General features: G+C 45.8%; 1 protein-coding gene across 1 annotated transcript in view; it reads right to left on the bottom strand.

The window, feature by feature from the left end:
- Nucleotides 1–71: 71 nt before the first annotated feature.
- RAB6B (RAB6B, member RAS oncogene family) overlaps nt 72–20,299 on the bottom strand; it is a gene marked incomplete at its 5' end in the record, with an annotated part of 51,758 nt that continues 31,530 nt past the window's right edge. The window contains one exon of the mRNA XM_019543053.1: nt 72–7,920. Coding sequence (XP_019398598.1) covers nt 7,856–7,920 — 65 coding nt within the window. The remainder of the gene's footprint in view (nt 7,921–20,299) is intronic.

Here is a 20,299-nt window from a genome sequence, read left to right as displayed (position 1 = left end):
CCCCCCCCCCACCGAGAACTTTGCATTAGGACAGTAACGCCTGTCCCTGAAACACCAGGCAAGAAACTGTGTTTGAGAATAAGACAGTTTATTGTTGGTTTGACTAACATGCTAAGTCTTTTATACACAGGTTTATGGGAAGTGAACACGGCAGTCTGTACCCTCTGAGCCAATGAGAAACTGAAATACCAAGACGAGAGCTGCCTACAGCCAGCCGTGTGATAAATGAGGAGTTGGAGTAAAGAGGAAGAGAAAGGGAGGATAAGAAGGGCAAGTGACAGGCGAGGATGGAGAAGGGGCTACTCAACAGACAACCCATGATGCTATTGGGTCTCGTAAGTGAGGAAAACTCTCATTTTGGCCACATATGTTGGAAGCTTTTTTCGCTGAAACAAGATGGTGGCTGTTCAGCTTCCTGCATGACTTTTGCCAGGCAGAAAAAGATCAGCTGTAGCTCTCTCTTGTCAATTTTCCATTGGCTTTATTGATGTTTTCCCCTTGTGTGTTGGTTTGGATTTCAGTTTTACACAAGTTTCATTTGGCCCATCACCATGGCTGTTTGTTTTATCTCCTGTGCTTATTGGCTTGTTTTCTGAAGACCCCAAACAGCGGATTGAATTTATCCAAGCGGCTGCTTGCCATCTAGCTGTAGCTCTTTAAAGGGCTGCAGCTCGAGATGAGAAATCAGTGAATTTTGTTCTCCTGGTTTCATTGCTTGTGTTGAGTAGCTGCAGAGAACCCTGATACTGTTGGCTCATTGGGCTGGTTTGGTGGAGTTGGTAATATGACATTTCTGCATCACCTTCCACCCCTCAAAGTGATACACAGCTATATACAGTACATATAGGAATCACTTCACCCACTGCTGAAATGCAGCCACTGCTGGGTTGGAATGTAGCAGCTGGTTAATAGCACACACACAAATACGATACAATGGGCTAGGACATGAAGTGGAGAATGCTATCAATATACAATTGAAACAGCTGGGAGAATATAGGTAGCATGTAATTTCCCTTGTTAGAAAAATCTGGCTGGCACTAATACCTCTCCTGTTGCAAAAAAGTTTTATTTTCTTTAAATACTCAGAAGTGTCCTGGATCCTCTCATGTGGAAGATGACACCTCCAGCAGCATGGAGCCCTTTGACATGTGGCTGCGTGATCGGTTCAGTGCTGAATGAGAAGGATGCGGGTTGCCTTCTGAGTTGCCACCTATGACTTTCTGCAGCGGGAGCGAGTCAGGGTTGTATAGGCACGGAGCGAGCACCAAGTGGTGGAGAACTGCAGCAAGGTGTTCAGGCATGGGGTGCGATGTTGTCCTCTTGTCCTTAGCGTCTGGGCCATGGGACTGTGTCCACTGAAGCCATGTGAAGTGGTTATGGCTTCCTCTCCTGTTTCTTCCCCTGGAGGACCTGGTATGGCTGGACAGTGGGCTTCTAATCCTTGATGGTGACAGACTGGTCAGGGCTTTAGCCTGGAAAATCATCCTACAGCTTGTTCCTTGCTTCTCCCCCTGGTATCTCCTCCCTCTCCTTCCAATTGCTGTTGGGTTAAATACGTGGTGTCCTGTCACCAGTCAGTTTTTTTTGAGAGAGCGGAGACAACTGGGTCCTACTCCTTTTTGTGGGACTTTAGATAGCAGCTGTGTGGGTTATTCTGCAGGGTGAGGTCAGGAGGGAGTTTCCTTCATGTTCTCAAAGTGCTCTGCTGTGTTACTTTCTGGTGACTTTTGGTTCTGCAGCATCTTTTTAGAACTGTTTTAATAGGTTCATAGAAATTAGGGGCTGGAAGGGACCTCACAAGATCATCAGGTCCAGGCCCACTGCTCATACGGCCAAGACTGGTGATATATAAGAGTGCATATCCTCCGTGCTTAGCTTCTGGTCGGGGTTATCAAAATTCAGTTGGCTCAGTGGGCATCAGCCTTCTTTTCCAACTGGGTGTTTATTGCCCATGTGCCCTCATCTACCTAGATGGGCTAGGAAGGAGAGCTATTACTGTTTTTGACTTTGTGAATCTGTCGCATCTGTCTGTTAATAAATCCCCTTTTTGTCTACTGTCCCATTTGCTTTTTTTTAGACTCTCTCCCTACATCCCCACAGGTTTTTAAGAACTCGAGTATGACATGATTGCTCCTGCTACGTTATCTCATGGTGACCCTAGCAATCACAGTTGGTTTAACTCAGCATGTCAATGCTTACAAGTAAACACTCCAGATTTACTCATTCCTTTGGCTGCCTCTACCGCCAACTTCACATCTCTCTGTTCATTGCTTTATTCTCAGTACTGGGCAGCCTCTTTCTCTTCCTCACATCGTGGCTACCTTTTCTCATTGCCGTTACCTAGTCAGCAATGCTTTGTCACTGCCTTGCACTCCTTAGATCAGTCCAGACTCACCAGAATGACCTCCAGAACGTGAACGCCGTTCACGGGTAAAGCCTCCATGATTCCACAGCTCTACATGACCACTATCTGGTTGATCAAACTGTTCCTTGGGGGCAAGTCATCTGATTTCTTCCACCTGGTGCTATCACAGCACAAGTCTGCTTAGGAAGATGAGGGACAGTGGTTGATTGCTGACTGTAGTATTGGTGGAATGCCCTTAGGTTTGCTGTCTATCCAGTATAACTCCTTCATCAACATAGTTATTATCAGGAAGTTCTGAGTAGAGCAAAGTGGAATTTTTATTACATACTTTTTAAAGCTGAAGTAAGGCAAAAAGGGTCTTGCTTATGCTTAGGGTTACTGATGACCCATTTCACCTCTAAAAGAGATCTTGTATCAATAAACCTGCATCTTCAGAAATTAGCAAGCTCCATCTCCTGCCTTTCGCTGTGAAGAACAAACCTACTTGGGTGGCACGCTGTCTTCCATCGCTCCTCTTTTTTTTCTAGTTATCAAGGCACCCTCATATATGTGTATGTCCATTCTGGCTGGTTTCTTCATAGTTTTCCAGCATGCTGTTCAGTAGGCTCTCAAGGTTCTTTGGAAAAAGGTTTCATCACTTGCTTTGTGGTCCAGTCAATTGATCCAGCATTGTTTTGAGTCCCCTGACAGCTGTCTATTGCTGACCTGTCCCCTACCCTGCTTCAAGGTAAACTGCTGTATTATTTTAAGGTGGTACAAGGTTAAAAAGAAATCTATGGTTCTTTAACTACCATATCTATGTCCCCATTAACAGCTTGCACTGAGAAGGTAACCACCCGGTGCCTGTGGCACCTTTCCTATTTGACATCCTCAGTGAGTTCTTAGGTTTTCTCCTATCTCTAAAGGCCTGAGTGTCTTCTCTAAGATATATCTGCAGGTCTCAGATTTTGTGTTTTGGTTGCATTCTCACATGGGACATGACAACATTGAGAACGAGAGATTTCTTTCTGCATTGATTAATCTATCTGGTATGGACGTGCATAATTTACGCCTTGTCAGTCCAAACATATGCAGATAGCTACAGTGGACACTCTTCTGTTGTTATATATTTTATTTCAAAGATTTCCCTGGTGGCAGGGGTGGGGAAGGTGGGTCAGGAGGGTAGGTTTGATTTCTACTTTAGTCTAGACTGACATGGCCATTTGAGTCAGTAAATTATTGGTGACTCTGGTTTCTGGTGTCAGATGTACAAAAAAGCTACCTAGATGTGGGGCAGGATGAGGCCCACGTGAATCAGAGCTATAGGGCCTCCAACTTATTTGCACTTTTCCAATAGGACACTTGCAAAAGAGGTATAAATATTATAGTATTCAGCACTGTTGTTGCGAAGCCATGCTAAGTCACGTTTTGTTTCAAACACGTTCCATTCCCTTAGGAAGGCAGATTAACATCTCCCCCCATGAAGGCCACTGTTAGGCCCTTGGGCTCCTCATGCACACCATCCATCATCAATCTTATTTCTTAATCCCTAAATGGTCCTGTCTAATAGAGAACAATGAACATTTGTGTTTATTCTATCGTAACGTTTCACATCAAGCTGTTATTTTTTCTTTCTTCTCTTTAACTTATCAATTTTCAAAGGTTTCCTTTGTTTTGTTCCCTCTTCTCCATTGGCCCAGTGCTCTTTAGCCTTCCCAACACAACCGTCACCAGGGCATGTCTCTGGAGCTCCTCTCTTCTGATTCTGCCTCTCTTCCTGATGAGTCAGGTCTCTTTCCTCTATTTCTATCTTTCAATTTCCTGCCTCCTATATTGATCTTGGTTGCTTTTTTCTCTTCTGTCTCTTAACCCTTTCTCTCCCTCTCTGATCTTCTTTCTTCCCAAGCTGTCTCCTTTATTTTTTATTTTTCTGTCTTCCTGTTTAAGCCACCGAGGGACTGCTCTCTTCCGCTCCCCTCTGAAAGGAGTAGATAGCTGGGTGCCTTGTCGTCTTCTTCCTTTGGGAGCGGAGGGTCTCTTGTTTTCTGCCTCTCCCCCATCAGATTCAGTGAGAGGCATGTACTTGCCTGCTAGGACAGGAGTGTCCCCAACTTCTTCTCAGTTGGTGCCACATTCTCCTTTATTCTTGAGATAGGGGATAAGGGAGGGAGGAACATATCAGAGCCCCAAGAATGGGACAGGCTTCCTGGTGGGGTTTCTGCTCCTTTGCCTTGTACCTCATAGGCCCCTGCTGAGCAAAGCAGGAGTCAGCCCTCTGTTGTGCCTGTCACCTTTGTTCACTGCTGCCAAAGGGTCTGTTCAGGGGTCTGCTTCACCTGGAACCCGCACCTGCCAGTGCAATCCAAACCCTTAAAGCATTGTGAATGCGATCCAGTGCAATGGCTCTTGCTGCCATTTGGGGATGCTTCAGAAGATCCATAGGAGGAACCAGTGACTTGTGGGAGCAGTGATAGGAAAGTTTCTAGTCATCCACCCTCCGCATCGCCTCACATAGTCTTCATTCTGACACTAAGACTCAGGAAGATTGACAAGGAAATTCTGTTCTTTGTGGGATCCACCAAGGCGGGTCCTGTCTCTCCACCCAACTTGTTTCTTTTGGTGGTGGTTTAGTTTCTCTTGTTTCTGCAGCATGTAATCTTGGAGCCAATCCTGACCTTAGCCTTCCCTTCAGGGGTCATACTAATTAAGCTGAAAAGATGTTGGTCTATAATCGCTTCTCTGGGATGAAATGCATACTTTTCTCCTCTCGGCACTGAGATGAATAGCCAAAAAGGACGAGTCGCTAATTAGATTTAGACAACCTCTTAAACAGGATTTGGTTAGCACTGATTTTCTCTAAAGCTTTTTTTTCCATTTCATCTGTTTGCCAAGTGCTCTCTGATGTTCTAGATATGCTAGACAAGTAAAATCCCAGAGCTTGTCATTAGATCAGATTTGCCCCTCAGATTTCCCATTTTGCAATAGGGCATCCTAAAGTGGCTAGTGTCCTTCTACTTTAATAAGGTTGCATGCAACTTGCCCTCTTACATACAAATACCAAATCAGCCTCAGATGGCCTCATACCTGTGGGCGTGCTAATACAAGACTGTTTTGAATAAGAAGGACAGAAGATGGAATGGACTGGGAAGTGCAATGGCAACAAGGAAGATTTGGGTATTACAAGAGGAATGAGACATGGCATGGGGTGGAGGAAAAGTAAAGCTTATGGGATATGAGAGCCCTGCTTTGGGAAGTGATATGACAGGGAGAGCAGAAGAAGGGCGAGGCAAGAGAATGGACTTGTATCCAAGGAGGACAATCACTCAAGCAACATGGGAAGAGGTGGAGGAGGGAAAGGAAATTATATAAACACCTCATATTCAGGTCTGTCTGCAGGCCACATGGAGACACGTGAATCTTATATTGAAGTGTGGCTATCGCTTCTCTAAGGCTACTGACTGAAAATAAAGGCGAAAAGTTCTCCAGGTTGTGCGCCCGCAAGTGTGTGTACATGTGGGTTTTAGTTTTCTACAGGAATGTCACACAAGAAAAGCTACTTCATTAATGCAAAAATCAGTACATTCATTAAGTTAACACACAGTGGAGATCACTGCAAAGTATCCTGTCACTCAGGCTGAGTACTGTACTACAAATAAGACAATACACTGTAACCCAGGTGACACTGAATTGTTCTTAAATTACTGTGAGGTAACAGGCAATCTCTCAACAACCACTGCTGTTGTATGCGTGTATGTGCACCGAGCATGTGTCTACACACACTCACATACACATATGATTTGGATGTGGAGATATTTCCATGTGCACTTTTTTCTAGTTTAACACACACCTATGTGTTATTTTTATTGATGACATGACAAATCACAAGTTATTCGACAATAACGAGAACCTCCTATTTCCACACATTGCAGCAATTTTTCATTTTGCACAACTGTTGTCTAAAGCAGTTTCATGTCATGACAGTGGGAGAACCAAAAATCTACACCGTCTGCAGGTGTGTATAAATGTATGTTTTATAGTGTCATAAAACATGCACGCACACACACGCCCACATCTGGACCAAAATGAAATACATGATCCATCTGGTCTTTGTTACCAAAATCACTTTCCCTTTTCAGGACACATGAGTACTCATTCATTCACCACTGTACTTCCTTCACGTATGCAGAATAGTTCCATAATGAAGATCAACCATCATGTATCATACAGTCAGCTGAAAAGTGTGGTGGCCCCACTACAGAAGCTTTATGGTTTTACAGTGATCCAACCATTGGCCATCATTTTGGGTTGGAGCTTGTTTCTAACTATTATTTGAAACCTTTAAAAATCAAATCCTCCCCAGCACAGAAAGATGTCCAAATGCACCCATGCTCAGATAGGTGCTAGCCTATTGCAAAGGATTTATTTTTAAAGGTACCAAATGTTTGCTGGCTCTGACTCAATGGCAAATGCCAAATGGTGACTGCTGTTAACAGCAGTAGGCCCTGCAGTGAATGGAGGCTATCACATCATCCCATGGGCCAGCCATACTTTTAAAGTGACAGCAATGTCGTGTTTCTATATACACTATAGTGTATGCATGTGTGTGTGTGTGTATTATACTTTATACTATACCAGTGAGATAAATAAAAACCACCAGCAAATGATACTTCAAGAACTATACCATACAACATTAGCAACAGAAGAGTCTTAAAAACATGTACTGTATTCCTGTAGTAGTAGTTCTGCAGATACCCCTCTGGTATGGTATAATACTGTGCAATACATGCTAGTGAGATGTCCATACACTCTGTCTCACCATATGGGAGTTGTATAGTCTCCCCTAATGCATGAAACTAAGTGTATTATACTGCCCACTATCATTCATTTCCCCCGTTTATATCTCTTCAAATCTATATATGGATATATGGATATATAGATAGAGATATCGCATCACACACTTGTTTTATTTGCAGCATGCTTTGTTGTCCTATCATCAAATCTTTTACTGTATAGTTAGCATCTTGATTAATCAATCAGGGACTAGTTTACTACACGCAATGTCCCACATTGGATGCCAAATGTTGAAACTAATTAGACTCTATTATTTGGGAAGGGGCTTTTTCTGTAAGTTTACAAATATACAAAAACAGAAGCCCAAACTTCTTTAAAAAAAAACCAAAAAAACCTCCCACATTACTACATTTCACCCAGCAAAAAATTGTATACATGTGATTTAAACTTTCCTCTTTATGTTTTGAACATTTCTTTTGGCAATTTTAATAAAGTACAATATATTACAACCAAAAAAAAGAAAAAAATTAAGTTTAAGTAACAGTGGTTAAAAGTGATGTGATCTGAATGTTTCCACCCACCCCCTCCCCAGAGACAGAGAGAAAAAAAATCCTCCTCCATCTGAAAACTCAATTTGTTTTTCTTTAGGAAGCTAACCAATAGGAAGCAACGCAACAAGCGTGTGGTGTCAAATGAAGCTGACCAATTCTGCGCTCTGTATTAGCAAGAACACCCGCCTTCACTGGCTGGAGGATCTTGTGGTTTGTCCAACTTGATGTCAATCACTGATGGTGGGGAAGATAGTTAAGGAAGATTACTTGTTGGTAGAAGGTAAGCCTGTATATACTGAGCCTCTGGGGACATTACCACTATTTCGCCTCAGATAGGTTGTAATTAATTTTAGTGTTTGTAAAAAAAAAAAAAAAAAAAAAGGGATTGGAGTCAAACATAGCTGATATTGCCTGTGTTTCCATGCTACCTCTACAGCCCTTCCTCTGCAGTTTGGTCCTCCAGCATTTTTGCCCAGGTGCATCAGAGCAGCCCCTATGCATCTCAGCAGAGACGGCCAAGGTTAACGGGCCGTGTGCTGGGTTTGCATTGTACCCAGATGCTTTCTAGGATGAAAACACCAGGTGTACTTCATACATGACCTAAATCTGCATCTGAACCCAGGTCTTTTGAGGGGAAAGGCAAGTGAAACTGTTCACCGATTTGGAAGCAGACTAGGTGGTTCGTCCCTTCTCCCGTGACACACAGAGCCCCAGGGACATCGGTAGGTTCACAGTTGTGTGCACACACATACAGAACCACAGCTGTACGTCATGGTCTCAGTACTAGGCCAGTCTTCGTCTCATCCAGAACCTGCAAGGATATAGCCCAAGTGAATAACTACTGCATTAAGATGCAAGCACATTGCTCATTACACAGCTAGTTAAGCTGCTATTTCCTTTGCACAGAAACTCTTAGTCATGAGTTTACCTTGGTCAAACTCATAAATGCTTTTTTCTCAAACCTTTAGACCAGCACTTCCTGAAAATGGGACTTCTTTCTCAGCTCTAGCTAGTGTAAGTGGATGAAGACAAGAAACTCTAGTCTGTCTGGTACTGACCAACCTGATCAGGTGGGACGTTACCCTCAAGTTACCCCTATTGCTAAGCAGGGGACTGCCTTATATAAGAAGCCTGAGAATGATCAACAATTATTTTCTGTACAGTATTTGTTACAAGCATATGGTAGCTTGATTTATGTTACCCCACTGACTGAAGATACTGAGATCTTTCTATCAAATACCTCGCTCCGTTCTGAGAGGCTTGTAACCCAGGCTCACTGATAGGTCTGATCCATGGTTAGGAGCCAGCAGAGCTCATTATCATTTGAGGACTATCATCCTTTAAGGAATGAGCTCAAAATGCCATGATCTGTGGTGATCCAATGAAGGGACACTGTGGTCACAGCTAAATGTTCATTAATGTGCTTTTGCTAATGCACATTAAATTTAGTACCTCCATTGTGAGGTACTAGCACATTAGCCTATTTAAATGCACATTTTTTGTGATGCTTTAGTGCGCATTAAAATAGGCTAATGCGCATTAAAGAGAAGATGTAGATGTGCCCTGTGTTACCATGCAGCACCCCTAAATCTAAATCCACTGTCTCTCATTTCCCATGTCCACAGAGGAGATTCTCAGCCCCACCAAAAGAGAATCCTTTGTGTCACTCCCATGGCAGGTCCTACTGGGTGAGGTACTATGTTTTGTGGGGAGAGAGGGTGCTGTGTGGGGACCGATGGTTACTTTTGCCAGCTGGGAGAAGCTGTTGTCCTGAAGCAGGCTGTGACACAATTGTTACCAGCCAATTATTGCAAAAGTCATGCCCTTCAGTGTTTTACTAAAACCAGTAATTCTCAGCTCATCTGATTCTGCTGGAATCTCAACCTGCAGTTTAGTGAGTCCATTTCTAGCTCTGCAGGTTGCAAAGAGAACTTGAAAATAGCCAGAAAGCAACTAAAGAGCCCCCTCGCTATTGGCCTTTTCTTAAATGTAGTGAATTTTTAAAGAGGGTTCCAAGTTTTTCTGAAGGGTAGTCTCATAGTTATTGAATCCTTGAGGCTTACAACAGTGGGGAGGAAAGGTAACCCCCTCCTCTGAGTTTTTGCTACTGTGTCCTTCGAAGGGCCTGGCTTTGGAGGGTGTTCTGGAGACAGAGCATCAGCAACAGCTGTATGGGAAGCTTTGCAGTAGGGCAGGTGTCAGCAACCTATGGCCCAAAGGCTAGATCTGGTTTGCAGAGCCATTGGGTCTGGCCCATGGATGAGGGGTGGGGTGTAACAGGGCAGTCTGGCCCTCTGCAGAGGGAGCAGACAGCTCCTTTGTAGAAGCCCAGCTACTGCAGTCAGCTAATGAGGGCATGTCCCACTAGCAGTTAAAACCCCAGAGGAGTGAGCAGAGAGCAGCGAGCTGGGGAAGGTGCAGTTTGCAGCCAGAAAGTGGATTAGATTCCAGAAACACTTGCTACTGGGAAGGGGCCAGAACTAAAGGGACTGCTTCTGTCACTGGGAGAAGGGCTTTTTGTGTGCTCATTTGTTCATTTGGTATAAAGACTGCATTTGATCAGAGGTCTGACTGAGGTGCTCCCAAAGAAGCAAAGTCGGAAGTCGCTGCTGACACACTGAGCTCGCTCCCTTCTAGTGAAGAAGCCAAAGTAGCTCTCACTGTCTGTTATCTGCAAAGCTTGTCTCAGAGCTGCCAGTGGTTGCAGACCCACTCCCCCATCCTGCTGTCATGGGGCTGTTATCCTGTCCTTCAACCTACTGTCAACCAGACGGAAGACGGCCACAGCCCTCCCTCCTTGCGCGTGCTGCTTTGCCTCTAAAGAGATGCACAGGAATTCCAGCTGGCCTGGCGCTAAACGCCGCAGAGTTAATAATTTACAAGCTTCCTGGAACAAAGGGCTGAACCCAGGCGTGCATTAAAATACGTAGCCCGCTCCGAGAGCCGTCACTTCAAACACGTGCCCGGATGAACGCATGAAAAAGTAATGACTTGGGAAAAGTAATGACTTGGGAAAAGTAATGCCTCCTGTGTGACAGTGCACCTGCTGGTGCAGGCAGGCAGGAGTTGTTCGGCTGACGGGTGTGTTGAGGATCAAGGCCTGCCCTGGCCTCCCCACTCAGCCCTAATGGCACCAAGACACAGCCTCACAGAGCCAGCTTGTGTCCCTCCACAGCATGTGATAGCTGCCTTCAGTCCAGCACACACCAGGGATTTGAGGGCCAAAAGGTAGCAATTAAGCAGGAGGCTTAATTCCCCATTACTAAACGCACGGGAGTGAAACCAAAACTTCCCGAACAATTTCATGACAGGAATTGCATCAACATGTCTTTACTTTCATTTGGATCAAAAAAGGGTCCTGTTGTCTAACAGGGGTCTCTCCTCTCCCTAAGACCACAGAGTTCAAGCAAGCCCTCCTGATCAGAACTGACCCATTCCTGTCTTCCATGAAGCAGCAAAATCCATTAAAAAAATATTACAACCAGCTCTAGCTGAGAGCTGGGGTGGAAAATTTCACAGCTCTTAGCAGAGGTCTGCCTGTACAGGTCTCCTTAATAGTGTTAATTAAGCAGAGAATCCTGCCCTGGTTCACAGAGAGTCAGCCCCGAGTTTGTTGGGGCTCAGCTCAGGGTCACACTGGGTCCCCTGGCCATGAGTGGGAGGAAATCCCAGCTGGTAGTAGCCACAGTAAATGCTATATTGAATTGATCAGTGAAGCTGCTCTGCCATGGGAATGCTAACTAGCTTTGCACCTCATCACAGGATCTCATGCAGTTTCCCTGGGAGGCAGGTTTTGCTGCCGTGGTAACAGGAGACATCCCACCATCAGGAGTCATTATTTCCTGTGGCTGCGGGACCTGGCCTCTTGAGCAGGACTGGTCCCCCCGCGTGGGGCACCTCACAAACATCACTGTCAGCACCAGGACTGGAGGCCTTGGTGGACCTGCCTCGGGAGCCCATGCAGGGATGGGCCTTAGCAGTGGCTGGGTGGCAGGGTCTGCTCAGCTTTGCTTGCAGCACCAGCATGAGGCCTCCAGCCTTTCTGGTGCCAGGGGCACCTTTGGCTCTGAAACTCCACTTGGTTTCAGATTTAGGATGCTCAGAGCTTTTTTCAGCTTCTTGCAATCTATGCTTACACCCAACAAGCACCATCCTGCCCCATGGAGAAGTCCCTTGACTGCGGCAAAGCAGGCACTACCCCACCTCCACTGCCTCTTGCTGCTTTGGGCTGGAGGTTGAGTCCTGGCACTGCTGACTACCAGGCAGCCTAGGAATCAGGCTAGGAGCCAGGACCTGAGTGAGGTCCTGGCTCCTAGCCTGAGCTCAGGCCCCTGCCCCTTGCACTTCAATAGGAGCTTCTCTTCTGGGCCTCCTGCTCCCCTGCCAGTGCTTTGGTAGAGAAGAAACCAGCCACCAGCACTGTTTAGTTTAGAGTAAAGCACATTTCTTCCTACAGGATCTTGATGACCTCCTGTGGATTTTCCACTGCAAAGCTGAGCCCTCCCTTCAAAGACCCTGAAAACCAAGCCTGATCAAGAGGCTTGGACTTAACTCCCCTCAGAAATACGTGCAAATACGAGAATGGCATCTGTGGATGGTTCATTTCCAGGGCCAGCCTTCTGCATTAGGAGCTGTCCATGGGCCTGGCTGGGACTTGGTAGAAAGGAGGCCAAAGAGCACAACTCTGAAATGCCAGAAACACGTCTAGGATGAGACGTACACTCCAGTCCAGCACGGTCTCCTCTGACCTCCGACCTCAGTTCCCACCTGCCCTTCCCCTCCCTGATCCATAACACCGGTGTCAGGTGGCACTATGAATTCCTCTTTTCCTTCCAGCGCCTAACCGGCCTATTGCCTGTGCAACTCTGCCATCTGTGCCACAGCCTCACTGCCACCCAAACTGACATCTCATATGGACTCACCTTCAATGCCCAACTTGCTGCACCCTCCCCACTTTGGGCAAGGGGAGACCTCCACTTCTCTCCCTCTGAATTTCAAACAGAAACATGTCTCAGTCCACAATGTCCAACTGCTGCCCATGCTGAACCTGCATACAGCACGGTGCTGAGTATGGCGGGGTCCACATCTCCACACGTCAAGACTTCCTGGCAGATCTACGTGAGCCAAACACAAGTGGCTGGGGGGTGGGGAGGGTCAGTACAGGTGAAACGTAATTGTCTGCATCATATAACAGCACAGACTAGACAGTCTAAGGTCCTGCCTGGCCGTAACTCTATGACTGCACAAAAGCAGCCCTGTGCAATCTATTAAATGAAAGCACATCCACATAGCTGGGGGTTTTTTTTAGGTACACAGAGTTCATTTTGATGCTGCTAACCCCTTCCTGCCGATGGCGAATGCCCCTTTTGAACTGGCAGCCACAGAAACCGCTGAAATCAATGAGCCTTTTGAAGCTGAGCACTCCCCTGATTTAGGGATTAGAATTCATAATGTAGCAAGGGTATTTTAAATTTTCCCTCCTCTATACAAGGATGTTTATGGATAGCTCGAAGAGCTTCCTTATGGAGTGCCTCATGCTACTGTGGGTGATAAATAGCAGTAAGGTCACATTTATTATCTTCTGAGTGCTCTACAAATATTAACTAGGAGCTGTACCCGGCTGTGACTTTGGTGCCTCTAGGTCAGGGAAAGCGTTGATGACACCATATGGGCACAACAGCATCTTGATGTGAGCTGTCATCATTTGGAAAATGCTCTCTCCCTGTGCAGTTCACTAAGGACTTATTTGCTGCATTCTCCCCCCACTGCACACTCAGCCCTGGGGGAGTCATTATTGTTGTGTTTAATTTTAAAACAGTGAAGTTCTCTGCAATAAATAAATCTTAATTGGAGCAGAGCCATTAGCCACCCAGCTGGAGGAACTGCTACGCTGATGCTTTTCTTTTTGTTCATTCAGTAATTGGAGAACGGGGATTATGGCTGTGGCTTAATGAGAACCATGGTATCTGCGTGAGCCTAGCATGGCTGTGAGGGGAAGTTTTTTGTTTACCTCTGTGTGGCAGATGTAGCAGTTTGCACTGCAAGCTTCCCCCCACAGTCAGCCTCCAACAGCATGCTGAGAAGCAATTCAGAAATAACAGTTACCAGGAATTAAAGGGAAGCTCTGATTCAGGCCTGCCCCAGCAGGAGACATTTGGAAAAGCCACCACACGGTTTGCTTTAGCCTCTTACTGCTTTACGGAGGAGGTCGTGCAATGAGTGGATCTCTGCAGGGTCGGTTCCAAACAGAAGCAGCTCAATGTATGCAAGTTTCCCCAATCTTAGCTAATCCTTTCCAGTCTACAACTTGCATTAGATGAACTGAAGTGCCAAGACCTAAAAGTTTAGGCCTTAACTGTACAACCAGCTGACTCTCCCTGGCTCAGTACAGGGTAATGTTTGTCTACCTGCAGTTCAATACAGGGTCAGAGCCTTAGCACGAGTCAAAAATGTGATGAAAAAGAGTGATCTTTTTCATGGGGCCTGGACAAGCAACATATTTACACCAGTGTAACTTTGATCAGTTTTATGCATGAGGATTGGGAACAGACAGCAATGCAGGTATCTTGGGGCAGCTATACACAGCAGGTGCTCGTACTGGACCTTACTACAAGGTGGTTCAGGAGCAGATTGCTCATCTGCTTTTAGAAAATGGTGCTCTGCAGACAGAGGACACATAATTATATAATTTAAACACCAGTACTGCTCTACTTGATTCTTTCAGGGGTAATTTTACATGGGGTTAGGGATGTTAACCAAGTCATGTGCCCAGGCCCATGGTTATCTGGTCCTTCCACCATTCTAAAGAAAGGTATAATTAAAATGTAGTTCCACCATACTAGCAGTGTAATTAAAATGTGACTTGCTTTTTGATACATGATCACCATCACTGATTCATATTATGTAAGGGGTTAGCTACACTACTAAATTACTTATGATTCCTTCTGGTGGCCTTAATATATTCCCTGAGTGTCTAGGTTCATTAACTAATTTATACTCAACCGGTAATTATTCTCAGCCACATATCATGTTTCAGTTACATGAATCTGTGCTATACACGGGTATGAAGAAGCATACCCATAGTGACAATACATTGCAATTACAGTTGCAATACTACTGTGTGCACCTGCAGGATCCTTTTTAGGGACATTTTGGTTACTTCTGCATGGAACCAAGGGGCTCAGGCAGACCCCCCACAACAGGCTGGTGACATATCTGAATTCAGGTTTACTCAGTGTGAGTAGGTAGATGATTCTCAGGGTCTCTTTTCTGATCCAACCTGGTTTGCCTGGATGCCTGGCATGCACCTCTGTAGCCCTGCAAAGCTATTTGAGCTCCGTCACTCTGCTAAGGCTGTGGGCTGATTGCTGGGAATGTCTTTCCCTGGCTAACACCGTTCCTTGAAGCAGCAGATAATGCTGCATGATGCACTCCCACTGGGACTCAGAGCAGGAATCAGAAAATCCAGCACTAACGGTATTGATCTTGCGATGGAGCCTTTGTACACAGCCATGAACTGGTCTGAGCTGATGCAGCCTTGAAGGGCTGTCAGTCAACCCTGAAAAAGCAAACCCATCCCAGGCCAGTTGCATGAACAACACTGTACCAGCACCAGGAAGGGCTGTCTCTAGGGACCTTTGGGTATGCCCCCCCATCTTGGGTATGTCCATCACTAGGCATCTTACAAAGCATGCACTCTAGTGCCCTGACTCGCCTCTGGGTCAGACTGAAGTGGGGAATGCAGGGAAATTCTGTCTGCACCATCTGTCCCTCCACGGGATTTGCCTGTGGAAGGACAGGTAGTACCACCACATTACTAGAGAAGCCTGAATTCCCTCGGGATCCCCACAGACACCCCCACAAACAGAAGCTAACATGGGGATATGCTGAATCATTGCATCTTTCCACTGTGTGGGGCCGACACCCATACAGGCATTAATTGCCCATTCTTGGCCCACTGCTGATGCTGTAGCGTTAGCAAACCCATGAGAACCTAATGTTTTTGCAGTCTACCTCCATGGCAACCAATATCTGCATCAGCTTAAATCTTACATCTCAGCTTTCTTCCCCTTCTACCTTCGTGCATCTCTCTGCCCATCGTCAAAATATCTTCTCTCCCTCTCTCTTCTACCTCTCCCATACAGTGCTTTGTGCACATTTCTATGATGGATGCTGTCTGAAAAAAAGGAGAGCTGTCATGCGCACCAGTACGATGCGGCACAGTGTAAACATACAGCCTTCTACCTCCACACACAAGACACAGGTTCATTCTGCTCTCGAGTGTCTTAATCCTATTAGAGCTTGGCCTTGAAAAAATTAAAACAGTCTTGTGGAAGAGAAATCCCCATTGCACGAGTTCTCAGGCTTTTTAAATTGCAGTGAGACCTGAGGCACTACTGCAGAGAAAAAGTACCAGTGATTGAAAACCGACCTGGGTTTTGTGAACAATTTAATATCCTGATAAACTAGCCTAGGTATCTTTGCTCTGATACAGTGGTTTTCTACCTTTTTTCATTTGCAGACCCCTTTGGAAATTCTGAATGGAGGTGCAGACCCCTTTGAATTGTAAGTGTGGGTATTCACATACTTTTGATTAATCATAGTCATCTTTCATGGACCCCTCAGACAGTCTGTGGACCCCCAGGGGACCAAGGACCACAGGTTGAAAACCACTGCTTTGATATATAACTCCAGTAGCTACCGTGCATACTTAGCTAGTGCAGAAGTAAAAAATAAAACAGCTAGGAAACTTTCCACAGAAAGTGGTGTCAAAGCCAGGAAATGCAGACCCCCCACTGCATATCCCACTGCAGAACAGTTACACTCTGTGAAAAGGAGGAAAAGGAGCCAGTGCATTAGTGGATATTTTTCTTCTGGTTGGGAAGCATGTCAGGATGTGACTGCACGGTCACAGGGGACATGCACGTACATGCTTGATGGCTTTTCTTCGCTTGAGTGGGTTTACTTAGAAGACTAACAGTATTTTATTATCTGTGACTCTGACACCCTCTAACTATCTTCTGCACAAGGAAAGCGCAGCTCTTCTGGCATCCCAGAAGCATCGGCCCATACAGCAGATTTTGCAGACTGCTGTTTCCCAGGACAGTGAAATTCCATGGGCAGTCAGGGAAGATGCACTTTGCAAATGGCCCCTCTCTGTTCAAAACTGTACTTTGTACAGGGTCAGAAGTATCTTTGCTTATTGCTGCTCTTAGACTAAGTGAACAAATAATGTTTCTAAGACTGCCAATATATGGTGGCTACAGGACTAAGGTCACCAGGCCACAGCTATCAGAATAGAAGGGAGAATAACATCTCTGGGCAATTATACATAGGTGCTATGGGAACTGGTGCTGCTTGCTGGAGTAGGGACAGCACTGCGAGTATTACTGGAATGCATCTCTGCTAGTAACAGTAGAGAGATACTTTGGATAGTTATGCTGCAGCTCCTTGATGTTCTGAGCATCAGTACTTTCACTAACCTCACAAGTCCGATGGGCCTTCTAGTTCTCGGGGCAACCACAGCTGACAACCCTAATGGATACAAACCACACCCAGAGCTACCACTATCATCAGGCTGTCTGGACACCAGAACAACTGAGACACTGTGGGCTGGAGTGTACAATACACCCCCAGCATGCCTGGGGAAGATTGCTGCTGTGCAAGCCATGCCCACCCCACTCCTGCTCAAAATCGGCACACGTGGAAATGTGATCTTCAAGCTGCTTAAGGGACACCCCCCCACCCCAGCTTGAGACCTGTGTCTCTGGTCCACTTGGCAGCAGCAGCAGGATGTCCTCATGACTTACCTAAGCTTCATGTGGGTGGGTGGGGTATGCTGAAGGTTTGGACATAAACCATTGGGCTCCTATGGGCTCTGTGCTGCCATGCTAGCAGCCTTGGTGTCATTCACATTACCTAATCACACACAGACAAAGAAGCAGCTGCAGGCTAAACTGTTTCTTGAGCCTAAGCCAGCATGCACTTTCAGTGCTCAGGGTCAGTACTCCCACAACTTTCAGTGCTCTGGGTCAATTTGTCCCCCTGCCCTGCCTCTCACAGTAGGCAAACTGTTACATAAACAGGGCATGAGCCATACGGGAGCCAGGCCTTTGAGAATTTCTTTTTAAATGGGTTTAAGGACTGTTCTGCAGCAGAAGTCTGAATAGCATTAGCCTGTTAGCCATCCTCTGAGCAGATGGATGGCTCAGTACCAGCCAGCCAGTGTCACTGAATTATACTGTCAATCCACTGTCTCTGATGAAATAAATAGAGTCTGAGACTGATCAACAGCAACCAAAAAGGGCAGGAGTCAGCACAATAAAGGGACCGTTTGTTTAACTGCTTCAGGGATCCCAATTTATCCCAGCCCCTCCGTGTTCACTTGGTGACTGTTGTTTTCTCTCTCAAATGCCAGGCCCTGTCTATTCCCAGTGGGAGCGTTTACATGTTTATTAATGTGCCTGAGATACTGTGCATTTAGTTTAGTACTTTCTTAATACAGTACTAACCAAATGCGCAGCACCTAAAGTTCCTGCACAGTAGCACTGGCAAATGGTTATTTAGTGATGTTTACTGAGCCTAATAACACTGCCAGTAAGTGGCTATTAGTACGGTTTTTGCTGTGACACACTACTGCTCAGTGGTACAAAGTGCAGTAAGTGTCTCATGCAGACACGCCCAGTGGGCATCACCTACCAAAGGATGGAGCTTAGGGCAGGGCACTGTGCTCTCAGGACAAGCCCTTCTCACTGACTGCAAGGAGCAGTGTAGCACAGGAGTGAGCTAAGCACCGGCGGTGGGGAGAATTTAGAGGTATGGCTATAGTCCACCTCAATATCACCTCCTCAGAGATAAACGGAAAGCAGCTTCTTCTTTTTTTTTTTTTTTTTGCAGGAACTGAAGCTAATTTCCCCCCAGTCAGCCAGCAGGAATGCAGTCATTGTGCATGCATGTGAGGGGAATGGGAGCTCTAATGAGCTCACATCATTACAACTCCAGACTCCACATTTCTCTTCAATGGTTATTATGGTGATTGGTTTGGGGAAACTAGTGGTGACCCATGAGAAAGTTTTCATTTATTAGACACTCTACTGCCTCAACCAAAAGAGTTCTGACCTGAAATCAAGCCCCAAACCACACCATCCTCCCAAATCACCTTGCCTGACCTGGCACTATGACCTTCCCCTCTAAAACTCCCACTGGCCCCCTTGGGGATGCTTCTCCCCACCCCAGCAGCTTCAGGCTCTGCGTGACCACCTGGGAATGTCAGGGCTTCCAAGACAAATGGGAGGAGCTGGGAAAAGTGGATAGAAAATTCTAATTAACTTGCAATATCTAAAATATCTCTTGCAAATATGGGGCTGTTTGGCCTAGGTACACTGAAGGATTCAGAGGCTGGCAAGAGGGAGGATGTGTAGGATGCAGTGTTGCTTACTCACTACCCCCCCATCACATGCTTTTTCTGCCTTGCTGTTTAACATGAGGCCTGCCTGTACTGCTTACCAGGTAGACAGCAAACAGACGTAAGGATGGATATCCTACTGGGAAGGTCTTAACTCTTCTAGAGCAGGTTGCTCATTCTCATCATACCACAGACCTCATCACTGCAGTTAACTCATGTCAAATTTGAGCACAGATAGCAAGGACTCAGTGGACACAGTGCGAAATGGCTGATTAGGGGGCTAATTCTGGTTTGTGGTCACTATCGTCAGCAAAGTGTTTGCCTATAAACATGCCACTCAATAGGAAGGCTGTGAAACTGGGGTCTGTTAAATCTGGTGCTTCACAGGTTAAGCAAATCTCTAATTATTAGGGACCTGTGTGACCTTTGTGCAGGGGCAGCCCACTGTGGGGTTCCTATACCTTCTTCTGAAGCAGCTGGTGCTGCCAGCGTCAGAGAAAGGACACCTGTTGAGATGGACCTCAAGTCTAATCCAGTCTGACAGTTCACATATTCCCAATACCTGTATAACAGTGGGAGAAACTGAGCTGTATGTACACCTCAAGCTGTGAGTACCATTCTCACTATTAATACTGAGCTACTCTTTTTAGCCTTTGATGTGGCCCCTTCAGGATAAACTTAGAGCTCTGAAGATGAAAAAGGTCCATCATGATTACGTAGCTTGACCTCCAGCATAACACAGGACCTAGTGACTTCTGCATTGAGCAGATACCTACTGTTTGAACTAGGGCGTGGAAGCTCTCTACTCCCAAATTTGGACTCATATGTGGGACAACTTTTGTAAGAGGAAGCATGTTATACTTACCGTGTCTTCTGAGCATAAACACTACCAGCTCTGAATTCCCCTTTATCTTCCTTTGGGCAGTTTATACTCAAACCAGATTGGCCAATTCAGTGAGATTTTCACAAGGTTTTGATCAGGTTAGGGGGCTTAATTAATTCACCATTTATTTCAATAGAGTTTAGGCATCAGACCTGCTTATGGGTTTTTGAAAATTGCACTGGATGTGTCTATATACTTTAGAAAGTCTGGCCTTCAGTCTCTCAAAGGAAATGCTGAGCCCAAGTGCTCTGGTTACAATGAAAGGGAGAGGTAGTTTCACAGTTTCATAGTTGGTAGGATTGGAAGGGACCTGAGCAGATCATCAA

Source organism: Crocodylus porosus, unplaced genomic scaffold, assembly GCF_001723895.1.
Source record: "Crocodylus porosus isolate Cpor-Errol unplaced genomic scaffold, CroPor_comp1, whole genome shotgun sequence".
Classification (NCBI taxonomy): Eukaryota; Metazoa; Chordata; order Crocodylia; family Crocodylidae; genus Crocodylus; species Crocodylus porosus.
The sequence above is the reverse complement of the archived record's forward strand: the minus strand, read 5'-3'. Positions and strand labels throughout refer to the sequence as shown.